This window comes from Varanus komodoensis, unplaced genomic scaffold (genome assembly GCF_004798865.1).
Source record: "Varanus komodoensis strain SLA01 unplaced genomic scaffold, ASM479886v1 scaffold134, whole genome shotgun sequence".
Classification (NCBI taxonomy): Eukaryota; Metazoa; Chordata; class Lepidosauria; order Squamata; family Varanidae; genus Varanus; species Varanus komodoensis.
The window spans coordinates 80533-92867 of NW_025335387.1; the positions used below are offsets into that span (position 1 = coordinate 80533).

The window sequence follows — 12335 nt, forward strand, 5'->3', positions numbered from 1 at the left end:
ATGAGGGGTAGCACTTGGATGAGCTGCTTGAAGTTGGCAGGGCAGAGGCTAGGAAAGTTGTCCCCTGGGCCAGAGCTGGACACTTCTGCTCTTCAGGGGATACTGTTGGGGTGCAGCTCTTGTACCCTGGTAGGTAATGATCAGGATAGGTTTGGCCTGCAATTCTGCTTGGTTCACCTGTGTGCAGATGTATATGTTTTATTATTAACCATTCCAGAGAGCTCTTTGGCTGATGACTGGTATACAGGTATTCTAAATAAATAAATTTCTAAGACCTAAACAGAATGGGAGTGTTGGTCTTTGACTGGGCAAAATTCACACCTGCCATGCGAGAGTGCATGTGCGTGCAGACCATCATGTGTGCATTCCTGGGCTTAATCACAGCAGAGCCACTTCTCATGAGCTGGGGTGCAGCCAGCCGACTGTTGCCTCTGAGTGATAACATGCCAGGGCAGCATGTGAACAGCTGCTTGGCTGGCTTTCTTTATATTTGGGTTGGTGACAAATGTCATTCTGGCCCTTGGAACTAGAATTCATATTAAGCAGTCAGCATATTTACGAGTCTTGCAAAATGAGTTGGGAGGCTAATGGCCGGTACAGAGTCTGTGAAGCATGCTTACTGAAACAGTTGCTGAAATACAGAGCATTTACAATGAAGGGCAAAAGAGAAAAACCAAATTATTATTTTTTAAAATCCAAATCCTAAAGGAGAAACTTTCAGAGGGACTGCAAGAAAATGACAGCTGGTTCAAAAGATCACAAAAGTGTGGTGTAGTGGTTAAGAGCATGGGACTGGGACTCAGACGATCTGAGTTCTAGTCCCCGCTCAGCCATGGAGCCAACTGGTGACTTTGGGCCAGTCACAGACTCTCAGCCCAACCTACCTCACAGGGCTCTTGTTGTGGGGATAAGATGGAGGAGGAGAATGATGTAAGCTGCCTTGAGCCCTTTGTAGGAAAAAGGCAGGATATAAATCGAATAAATAAATATTGAAGGAATGAAAGTGTAGGAGCTTCCATATTCTGGCTACTGCTGAAGATAAGGTCAGTTTTCCTTGTGCACAATTGTGCTTCTGATGGTTGCACAAACATCAGCTTCTTCTCTTGATTGTAGCAGATGGATAGGATCCTCCAGGAGGAGGTGATTGGCCCTTTTAGTCCAGTGGTGGGAAAAAGGTGGATCATCAGGTGATTTGGACTGCAACTCATAAAAGTCCTTGTGAACTTGGCCAGTGGGCAGGAATGCTGGGACCTGCGGGTCTCTTTCTGCTCACCCTGGATTTAGTCTCACGCTGTTATAAAGGCTTTAAAGCTAATGGCAGGTACTTTGAATTAGGGCCAGAAAAGAAGTGGCAGCCTGTACAGCTGATGCGAGAGAGGACTTGCCACACCTGGAAAAAAATTACGCTATCATCATGCCATAGGAGCTGCCAGCTTAGGGTCACCCTGCCCTGTCACCCTGCCCAGTTCTCAGACTAACATGCTGAGCAGTGCAGAACCATGATCCTCTTAGTAACTTGCAGGCATGCGAAAGCCAAACCTTTTAAATTTGTCAATCAACACTTGCAGTGGAAATGTTTTTCTTCTGGGTTCTTCTGGATCTTCTGGGTTCTTCCTGTTGACTGAAGAGTGCTGCCATGTGGTTTACTTACTGGGGCTTATTGTAGTGGAAGAAAAAGTCTCAAGAGCCATGCCACTGCTTGCTTACGTGAGTCGCTCACTGCCAGTGTTTCCAACAGCAAATGTGGTGCTGCCTTCCCATCCCCTCCCACAAGAGCTTCCTGAGTTCACAACTGTCCATGTGAGCCAGTGGAAATAGCCATTGCGTTATCTCCCAGCCAGTGGCTGTGCTGGCTAGTGATTCTGGGAGTTCTAGGCCAGGGCATCGGAAGAGCAGCAGATGGAGAAGGCTGCTATGCGATTGTTGATGATTATATTTCTGTGCCACCCAATAGCTGAAGCTCTTACTCCAGAGCAGATACCATAGGATTGTGCCAATGGGCACGTGATCTCAAAAAGAAGCGTATGGGAAATGTCCTACCTCACACACTTCATGTTGTAATTGTGTACTTGTTCAGACATGTTAGCCATTTAATGTGTAGCACTTTAAATGGGTTTAATACAGCTGTATGCCACGAGGTCATGGCTCCCTATATTGCAAGCCCATATTAGGTAGCATTTTTAATGGCAGCTACATGCTGTAGTTTCTCCTCATCAAGGATGCTGATGTGCAGTGTGTGAGTATGTGTGTCATAAAACGGGTTCACAATTTACAAAAAGGGGAATGACAGAATAAAGCTGGGCAAAGGTAGGCCTAAGGTATTTCCACGAAAATGAAAGAGTTGGGATTCAGGCATTCTTGTGCATAAGGCCACAAAAGTTACTTGTCTGCAATTACCTTTACAAGTTTTAATTAATAAACCAGTCTAAACCCACTTCATGTATTTATGCTACTTCAACCACCCAAAAAGAGGAAAAGTATCAACACCCAATTTATTTAAAAATTTAGAAGGCAACTCTCAGTGGTCACTTGGAGGCGCTTGTTTGTTGCCACAAGCGAGTAGAATTTTTAAATTTACAAGCCTAAATTAAAAGGTAAAGGTAAAGGTTTTCCCTTGATGTGAAGTCCAGTCATGCCTGACTCTAGCGGGCGGTGCTCATCTCCGTTTCCTAGCTGAGGGAGCCAGCGTTTGTCTGCAGACAGTCTCCGTGGTCGTGTGGCCGGCATGACTAAACACCGAGGTGCACGGAAAGCTGTTACCTGCCCACCGAAATGGTGCCTTTTTATCTATTTGCATTTGCATGCTTTTGAACTGCAAGGTTGGCAGGAGCTGGGACAGAGCAACGGGAACTCACCCCGTTGTGAAGATTCAAACCGGCAACCTTTCGATCAACCTGCCCAGCAGCACAGCAGTTTAAACCACTGCGCCACCTGCAGTCCCAAGTCTAAATTAGAGGTGGTTTATTTTTATCTTGAAATGTTGTCAGCAGCAGTACAGCCCCATATGTCTATTGTTCTTATGTCTTTTGAATTAAGAAATGGCTTAGCTGAAGTGTACCTTCTTAAGGCGAAAATATTCAGCTGCCAAGGCCTAATGAGAATCGGGTAAGTGGGCAATAATACTTAGCACATTTTTAACTGGTGCTAAAGCATAATGTGCCTTCCAAAATGAAGGTCGTATTGCTTCCTGAGACTGACTTGATGCACTTCAGTCTTTTGAAGCTAAGCAGGTCTAGACCTCAATAGTGCCTTGGATGGGAAGCTGTACATCTCAGGTGTGCTCTTGGAGCTCCTTGAAGGAAGAACAGGATATAAATGTAATAGGTGCTGGAACAGCCCAAGAAACAAAGCCCAAATAATAGGATGCTCAAAAGCCCCATAACAGAGCTGACTGGCTGTAGAACTTCATTTCTGCAGAAGATTGTATCCTAACTGTATTTTAAGATGGATTTCAGCTTTAAAGTACGTTTGGCTTCACATACTGTGAAGGTAACGTGAAGTAATCTAAAAAAGAAAAATGTTATTGCATCCGACTTATGAAATATTTATGCACCCCTAATTAGTGAATAGGAGATGTTTCCCATACATTTACAGTAAATCACAGAAGTGAGTACACCCCTCACATTTTGTAAGTATTTTATTATATCTTTTCATGTGACAACCCTGAAGAAATGACACTTGGTTACAGTGTAAAGTAGTGAGTATACAGCTTGTATAACAGTGTAAATTTGCTGTCCCCTCAAAATAACGCAACATACAGCCATTAAAAGATATAATAAAATATTTACAAAATGTGAGGGGTGTACTCACATCTGTGATATACTGTAGTTACCGCAAGAATTCATACCAGAAGCCTCTGAATGGAGAGCTCGGCATTCTGCTAACTACCTACCCTTTTGTAATCTCCTTCCAACCCTGTAGGCAGTTCAGTTTTTTCTGCTTTGTTGGCAGTTTTGTAGAGCAGTATATCTGTTGTCTGTTTGGACATCATTATAGTGGATTAGGGTACTTTTTCTGTGATGGTTTTATGATGCTGTGTTCTGCCAGTGGAGAGGGATGTCTCAGCAATGCTAAGAACTGGGCTTAAAAGGACAGCCCTGCTGGGCGTACAAAGCAAGCATGGAAAGACTTGCTTATTAACAGAAGAGTTGTTCAGTCTAACCACAAATCTATGAAATTCCACATGTTTGGATTTAAAGGGGTGTGGGCTGCAATTAGTGGGATTTGTCTTTGATGAGATGCAGATAAGGTTTGCACTGTTAGTTTGATTGGGCAACCAAAAATAAACCGAGCTTAACAGGTTTGTGGGTGGCCCTATCAATCAGCAGAAGAAGCATCCTTTTTTGCTTTTTAGGTACGAGTAATTTCTGTATATGACAGGAATGTTTTTCCCCATATAATTCCACAAAATTTAAAGGTTGAACACAATGTTTATTAAAATATTAAAATCAGTTTAGTAGCACCTAAAAAACGTATGGTGTTGTAAAACACTAACAGCATAATTATACACAATTTAGGCAGAAAAATGGCCTATGGTTCCTAGCTTGCTGAGAGTTGGAGGCCTTTTTTCTGTCTAAATTTGCATAGCATTGTGCATTAAAGCAACAACAGCAAGCCCGGCAAGATTAAACAGCTTGTATGACTGCTCTTTAGAAGGCAAGATACTGAAGATGAAACTCAAATACTTTGGCCACCTAATGAGAAGGAAGGACTCCCTGGAGAAGAGCCTAATGCTGGGAACAATAGATGGCAAAAGAAGAAGGGGATGGCAGAGAATGAGGTGGCTAGATGGAGTCACTGAAGCAGTTGGTGTGAGCTTGGGTGGACTCTGGGGGATGGTGGAGGACAGGAAGGCCTGGAAGAGTGTTGTCCATGGGGTCGCGATGGGTCGGACATGACCTTGTGACTAACAACAACAACATTGCTACCAAAAGCACAGAAAAATGGCACCTTTACCTGGCATCTCAATGGTACCCCTATAGTGCCAAAGTGAATATTGTTGGAAACACACAGAAAGGGCCTTGTCTGTGGTCTTCATCTGCCTCACCTGTGCTGGGAGACCAACTCCCAGGCTGCACGGAGCTCAAGACCTGTCACCCAAAACCCAAAGCAGGAGCGAGTGCAGGCCTTCAGAGCCTGGAAAACTGCCCTGTGTGGAAACAGACCATTTGTCCATAGAGCCCAGCACTGCCTGCACGGACCGGTAGCAGCTCTGCAGTGTTTCAGATGGTGCTGAGCCTGGAACCCTCTGCTCGTTTCGGTATTGGCGTAATTGCGTTGTTTGCCCTGAGTCCCCATGGGAGCCTCACCACCACCTTTCCATCATTGCTATTCTTATTAACGGTATTTTTATAATGGAAACATAGAAACAAAGTGAGTCAGAAGGGGCCTCCCAGGCCATCTCGTCTGCCCCCCAGCTCCTACCGGCTCTGCTTATGTGATCCCCGACATGTGGTTGTCCAGTCTTTCCTTGAACACCCTCACCAATGGGGCTCAACCACCTCCCTTCGAAGCCCATTCCATATCCTGCCTTTCCCCCCTGTTGCAAGGAACCCAAGGTGGCCCTCCTCTTTTCCATATAACCTCACAACCAGCCTGCCAGGTAGACCAGCATGTGAGTCAGTGACTGGCCCAGAGTCATCCAATGAGCTCCATAGCTGACTGGGGACTAGATTCCGGGTCTCCTGAACCCCAGTCCAGCACTCTAACCACTACAACATACTGTCTCTACATTTGAAATGGCTGGCATTTCTAAGCAGGCAGAAATGCCATGCATTAGAGCCAAAATGGGCATTATTTTAAATGTATGGCTAGCAACTACATGTCTTTATCATTTTTTTTACTCTAGAGTAGGTATAATCTAGATTGGGACCTAGTGTGGAGATAAGGGGTGCATTGATTGATTGATTGATTGATTGGATTCTTATCCTGCCTCATTATCCAAGGAGGGTCCCTAAGCAGGTCACAAGATCATAAAATACACAGTAAAAAGTGATATTAAAATTAACAAATGATACAAAAAAGTAATCCAGAAACAAAAAACCAAGTACCATCATAAAACTTCACAAAACCTTTAGTTTTTTTTTCCCAACAGAGACATAATAAAAGGCACTTCGGCAAACTATAAAAGAAGATATCAGGTATTAAAAACCACTGAAATGTTCATAACAATTTACAGTATTAGGTAGATAAAAGTTCTTCCCCTGGCACCAGAAAGAATAAAGAGAAGGCACCAAGTGAACTGCTCTGAGGAGCTAATTCCAGAGTTGGGGTGCCATTACCAAGAAGGCCCTTCTGCTTGTAGCCACCTTCTGTGTTTCCCTAGGAGAGGACTTCTGGAGAAGGACCACCAGTGATGATCTAAGGGGCTTTTAAGATTTTGACTAGGTAGCTTGTAGAGTAAAAACTAAAAAGACATTGCAGCCAGACACATAATGAAAGAAATAGTGAGAAAAATTCTTGTGAGTACTCTAACCTGGACAGGATTAGACCTGGGGTAACTGCAGCAGCTCTCACCATCAATGGCTTGTTGAAGCTACCAGTAGTTACTGGTCATTGCGTGTCTTTGTATATTGGCTAGAGCATTGGGTTTGTATGTGGTGTGAGCCAGGCTTGTGACCTTAAGTGGTTTCTTATCTGCATGCGTCCCATAAGGTTGTTGTGCAATTCAAGAAAACTGCCTTCTGAGCTCTTTGGAGCGAAGGCAGGGGACAGGATGAGACCAATTTACCTTCATGCATTTCCTCAGAACACAGCAGTCCAGCTGAATACACTGTCACATCACTGTGCTCCTCGGCTCCTTTGAAGTGCAGCTCTGGCAGGCCTTAAAGCATTCCACCTAAACGGCTCCATGTACAAACAAGCAGCAGGTTCCTTAAAGGATGTTGAAGCAGCCAGGGGAGGCCAGGCAGGTTTTTTGGTCTGGAGTTGTCTCTGCCAAACTGAAGTAAGCAAATTCCTAGTCAGATGACTGAAGGTATTTAGCTTATAAGATTCCCACCAGGAAGCCTGATGTGATGCCAAACGCTCGTCGTTTTCTTCAGGCACGTGCGCTGGAGACCTTATGCAACAAAGGGACCGAGGGGCTAAACCCAGAGCGTCTTCTGTGCTGTGGGCTCCTCTGGAAAGACCCACATCCTCTGCAGAGTGACCACGGCGAGACGGGGGAGCCATGGCTGCTGAGGCTGAAACCCCGGAGGAGCACCCCCCCGATCCTCCCCCAGACTCACGCTGGAAACTCCTTGTCTTCTACCTCTGCTTCTATGGCTTCATGAGCCAAATCAAACCTGGTGAGAGCTTCATCACCCCTTACCTGTTGGGAACAGAGAAGAACTTCTCCAAGGAACAGGTGAGCACATCTGCCGGTTCAGCAAGCAGGGGGAAGTTGCAGGGGGTTGCCGCTGCCAGTCCCACTATGATTGGGATTATTTCCGAGCAACCAACTCTGGGAGTTGTCTGGAGGACATCAGACTGGAGAATGGCATGCCTGACCCCTCTGTCCTGCCGCTCCTCTCAGGTTGGCCCTTAGAGTACAGGTGACTTGCCCAGGTGGGGGGAATGGAGGGCTGGGCTGTGTGCAAGGTCATAGGCCTCCTGTTGCAAGCAAGGACCTGCCTGCACCTGCCCAACAGCCAGCGAATGGGAGGGGGTCCCCTGAGCCTGCACCAGCCCACTCCCATATATAGGTCAGCATCTGTCAGTAAGAGGGAATGGATCGCACTCCATATTATTAGTAGAGTAATGCGAACGATTCAGAGATATCTTGCAGTTTGGCAGTCCTGTTGGGTGAGCTGCCCCATTTTCAGTGAAACTGAAACAAAGCCAACAAGAACCTGAGCCTGGATCTGCAGGCTGCGTGTTGCCTTGGCAAGCTGAGATGCAAACTCAAACTGAACCTTTGAGGAAGTGAGTTGTTTGGTGTTGCAATAAGCCTGAAAATCGTGTGCCCACAGCGAAGTGCCACAGCAAGATTTTCTGCCTTGCACCTGAAGAATGTGACATGTTTTTGTGCTTTGGCTATACTGTGGAGCACATTTTTAAAAATCTGCAGAATGAGGATCAGTTGTTGCTCCACCTTCAATGGTGTTTTTATCCATCCACACTTCTGTACCCTCGGCCCCCCCACCCAGTCCTGGTTTCTTGGTCTTTGCTCCATTGTCCTGCTTGCTTTGAATCTAGTGCCTTGGGGGGCATTAGGAATGCAGGCAAGATCCTTGAAATGGGGACAGAGCTTTTCCTCCTGTTCAGTGAGGACCTCCGGTAAGATCATAAACCCTAGGGACCTGCACTGCTCTATTTGAAGTGTGGATCTATGGAGCCCAGGGCAGTGCTGATTCTCATAAATCCAGTGAAATGCCTTACCAGGTTATTTAATTTTTACTGGGGTAATTCAGCTGCAAAACTAAGCCACCTTTTTGGCATGACAGGCATGAGTTTATTTATTCATTTATTTATAACATTTGTATGCGGCCCAGTGGTGCCACAGCACCTCTGTTGCCTTCTCTCATCACTTGAGTAGAGATGCCCTACCTCATTTCCTGGTTTCATTCATACAGTTTCATCCAGACCTGCAAACTAGTTTCAGTCCCTGGTTTGCAAGATGAATGCAAATCATGGCATGATCTTGGACTAAATGGCTAACTGCATTTTTCTCAAATCAGAACAGCAGGCAGAGACTTGCTGTGCACAAGAGGAGGAGGAGGCCGGCCTGAGTTCATTGCTCCTGAGTGCTCACAGAAAGCCACACTGTAGTTTGCCAACATGTCCAAGCTGCTATTCTGTCTAGGCTTGTTTACTTTCATCATGCAATAAAGCTGCACATTTCATGGTATGCAAGTAGCTACTCTTACATGGAAGTAATCCTTTGGGAGGGGGCTTTGTGTTAACCAGGGTGTCTCTTTCAGATAACAAGATGTTGTTTATTTGTCACTTCCAATAAAAAGCAGTTGAGCTCAGTCCAGGATTCATGAATAGAACCCAACTTATTTGGGACTTTGGCACAATTTCGGGGAAAGGGGTCAGTAGCGAGGAAGTAAACATTTCAGCTTCAAGAGATGGGGCACTGCCAGTCTTGCTATGGTGACTTCCGCAGCTTAGCCGAGGGGGGTTTATTCTGCTCAGTTACAATTAAAATAGTTCATTTTGGGGGCAGAAAGGGCTACAGGAGGATTGTGCATTCTGTACATATGTGTGTGCAAGAGAGAGAGATTTGGGATATGACTGTCAAGGGAAAGAGCTACAGATTTGAAGTAGTAAGTCCAGAACAAGGACTCAAATTAAGTAGTTAGTCTTGATTAAAATGTTTTTGTGTTTACCAAGCAAGCTACTAAATCAGAATTGCCAGTATTATAAGGGCCTTATCCTGAAACAATTTCCTTGGTAATAGAAATAAAGAAAATACCATTTTTATCTGAAATTAGGAGATATTGATTGATTATACTAGTTACTTTCTGTAGTTTCAGTTTGTTCCAAGTAGTGGAGTTTGTTTGTGTGTTGGGTGGGGGGTGTGATTCATTTGGATATTGTATAGATTTAACAGAAAATGTTGCCTAGCAGTCACTCTGTATAACCAGCAGCACAACCCTACATATGTTTACTGTCAGAAATAAGCTCCATGGAATTCAGAGCAGCCCATTATATAGAGCAATGGGGCTTACTTCTGAGGAGGCACTCATAGGATTGCACTGCATGGGTAGGATGTTTCAGTGGAGGAGATAGCAACTCATCTGCATCTCTGCATCTCTCCCGTAGTAATCTGTGGGGCCTCGGATCATGCCCCAATACACTAGAAGAACCACTGAGTCTAATTTTTTTTTTTTAACATTTTTATGCCGCCCCATTCGCCGAAGCCTCGGGGCGGCTTACAACAATAAATTACAATAAATATAAACATTAAAAATCCAAAAAATACAATATAAAATAAGCCGCCCTGGCCAGATAAGATCAAATAATACTAACAGTTAAAATGCCGCTTAAATAAAAAGGTCTTCGCCTGGCGCCAAAAAGCAAATAATGACAGTGCCAGGCGGACCTCTCTGGGGAGCGCATTCCATAACTTAGGCGCCACCGCAGAGAAAGCCCTCCTCCGAGTACCCACCCTCCTAATTTCTTTCACGGAGGGTTCCCGGAGAAGGGCCTCTCCCGCTGATCTCAAGGGGCGGCTGGGCATATATGGATGTAAGCACTCCTTCAGGTAACTCTAATTCCATAGAGCAAGTAGAAGTACGAATCATGTTCAGGGCAGCTTGAAACTCCACGGTGTGATTCAGTAAAATACTTGATTCTATTCCAGTATTTATCAGTTTTAGTGCAGGCATTGTTTGATCTTCCTACTGGAGGTCTAATGGTTTAAAAAGTTACAAATTTAAGTAATTTTTAATTTTAAAACTTGTGGTACTAAGTAAACAAATGTACATTTTTTTCTAAAGAGTTCTAAAAATGTTTTCAACTGAATAACCACTCAACTGGGCAACATACCCCTTGTTTAAGAACTGGCAATTTTAACAAATGCTACATCGATTTCTCTGTTTACTGACTTTAAAAAGAGAGCAGACTATATTATTCCATTTTAGTGAATTCTAAACTGCTGACAAGAAAATAAGCTGGGATTCTGCGGCAGAAGAGCTGAGCTAACTCTGCTTTGCTTTCCAGTTGGTTTAGATTTAAACCTTTGACCTCTCACTTTAGTTATGAGTAATTTATATTTTCTCTCTTGCTCTTCCCCAGAGGTCATGCTGGGATAGAGACAGCGCTTGTTCTTTGGGGCAAAACTGGTTGCACACGGGCCTAGCAGAGGTGATCCCTTGTCTGCCTTCCAGCTCTGCTCTTTGGAAGGGGCAAAGTTCGGATTCTTCAGTGTGCTGGTGATTGCATTAGCAGCTCCTTGGTGTGCACAGTGCAAAGCAGGAAAATCCTTTTTACAGAATGGTTGCAGAAGCTCTTTACATCCATATTTAGTCTTTTCAGTGTCTGGTCGAGCGGGAATCTCTGGGTCAAACAGTCCATTAACTGGGTTAGCATCCGTGCCCTTGATAGGGCTGCTGTGTTGTTTGCTAACCATTCTGACTACGTGTCCTTGCCAGGTTCTGTCGTGCCAAGCTGTGCTCGGTGAGGGTAATTAGGGAACTGGGGCGGCACACCCCTGGCATGTCCAAAGAGGGTGAACTAGCCACTAGCCACTGTGGGTTATCCACTGCTCTCGTGTCAGGCAAACTGGACTGTTAGATTAATGGCTTAGTAGTAGCTGGGCCTTGCATTTTGCTTTACTTGGGAATAACTGTATATGGACCTGTTTCATACCCGGACCCATTAGAAAGGGAAGATCCAACCTTCTTTCCATCCCATTTGCTTCCAGAAATTCCCACGGCCACCATAATCATGGAAATTACAGTCTGCTTTGGTGTAAACAGAGAGGCTTCTTTTTCTCCTCACTTGGTGGGGGACAGATGCTGTGAAGCAGGAAGTGCCTGTCCTCCCCCGTCCCTCCCACTGATCGAGAACCTGGTGGACTCTTTTCTATTCCAGTCCAAAGACAGAGGCCACAGCTTCCCCACAGGGCTGCTTTTGCGAAGCTAAAGTGGAGCTATGCAAGCCCATCTTGCCTTCCTCACAAGAGGAAAAATGGTGGGACATCAAAGCAATGTAACAATAATCATATTAGGAAAGGGATAGGATATGGAATCTAATCAGTGGCTTAAGCCCACCTTCCTTAACATATTTTGGACTTCAGTTCCCATCATCCCCAGCCAGTATAGTCAGAGATCCTGGCAGCTAAAGCCCAAAACATCCAGGGGGCCCCTTAAGATGTTTTGTAAGGCAAGGAATAAAAGGTGGGAAGCACGGTTCTGACGGAGGCTGGTGGCCACCAGTCTCCTCCTGCTGTCTGGGGACTCCATGGCCCCTGAGCCCTGAGACCATCCCCATCAGGAAGAGTCCCTGAAGAGGGGCCCCTGCCCTGTGCTCGGCCCCCCAGAGAACAGAGGAGCGGGCCCTCCACCTGCGTCCTTCATGCAGCGCGCCAGAGGCTTCCGTTGCTCGTAATTTGCAAGCCCTCCTCTATTATCAAAGCGTCTTGCCTTTTCCCTCTTCCTTGGTGGCCTCCTGCTGTTGCGCGCTGCTTCTCTTTGACCTTCTCCTCTCATCCGCTGAGCAGGGCTGTCACATTCAGGTTCTGAAAGGCTTCCTGCATCAGTTGGAGAACTGCCCCAGACACGGCTTATAAGTCAGCCTGGGTTTGGCTACTGCCTGGGTGGAGGCCGTCTGAAAGCGCCAGTGGTCATGCTCACTGAGGATGATGGGTGCTGTAGTTCAGCACAGCCTGAGGACCCCAGTTTGGG

General features: G+C 45.5%; 1 protein-coding gene across 5 annotated transcripts in view; it reads left to right on the top strand.

Moving 5' to 3' along the window:
* The window catches only part of SLC19A1 (solute carrier family 19 member 1), a 45125-nt gene that overhangs the window by 20522 nt on the left and 12268 nt on the right, over positions 1-12335 (top strand). For all 5 annotated transcript variants that reach the window (XM_044422721.1, XM_044422722.1, XM_044422720.1 and 2 more), the window contains exon 2: positions 7044-7348. In XM_044422721.1, coding sequence (XP_044278656.1) covers positions 7172-7348 — 177 coding nt within the window. In that variant the 5' untranslated portion in view covers positions 7044-7171. The remainder of the gene's footprint in view (positions 1-7043; positions 7349-12335) is intronic.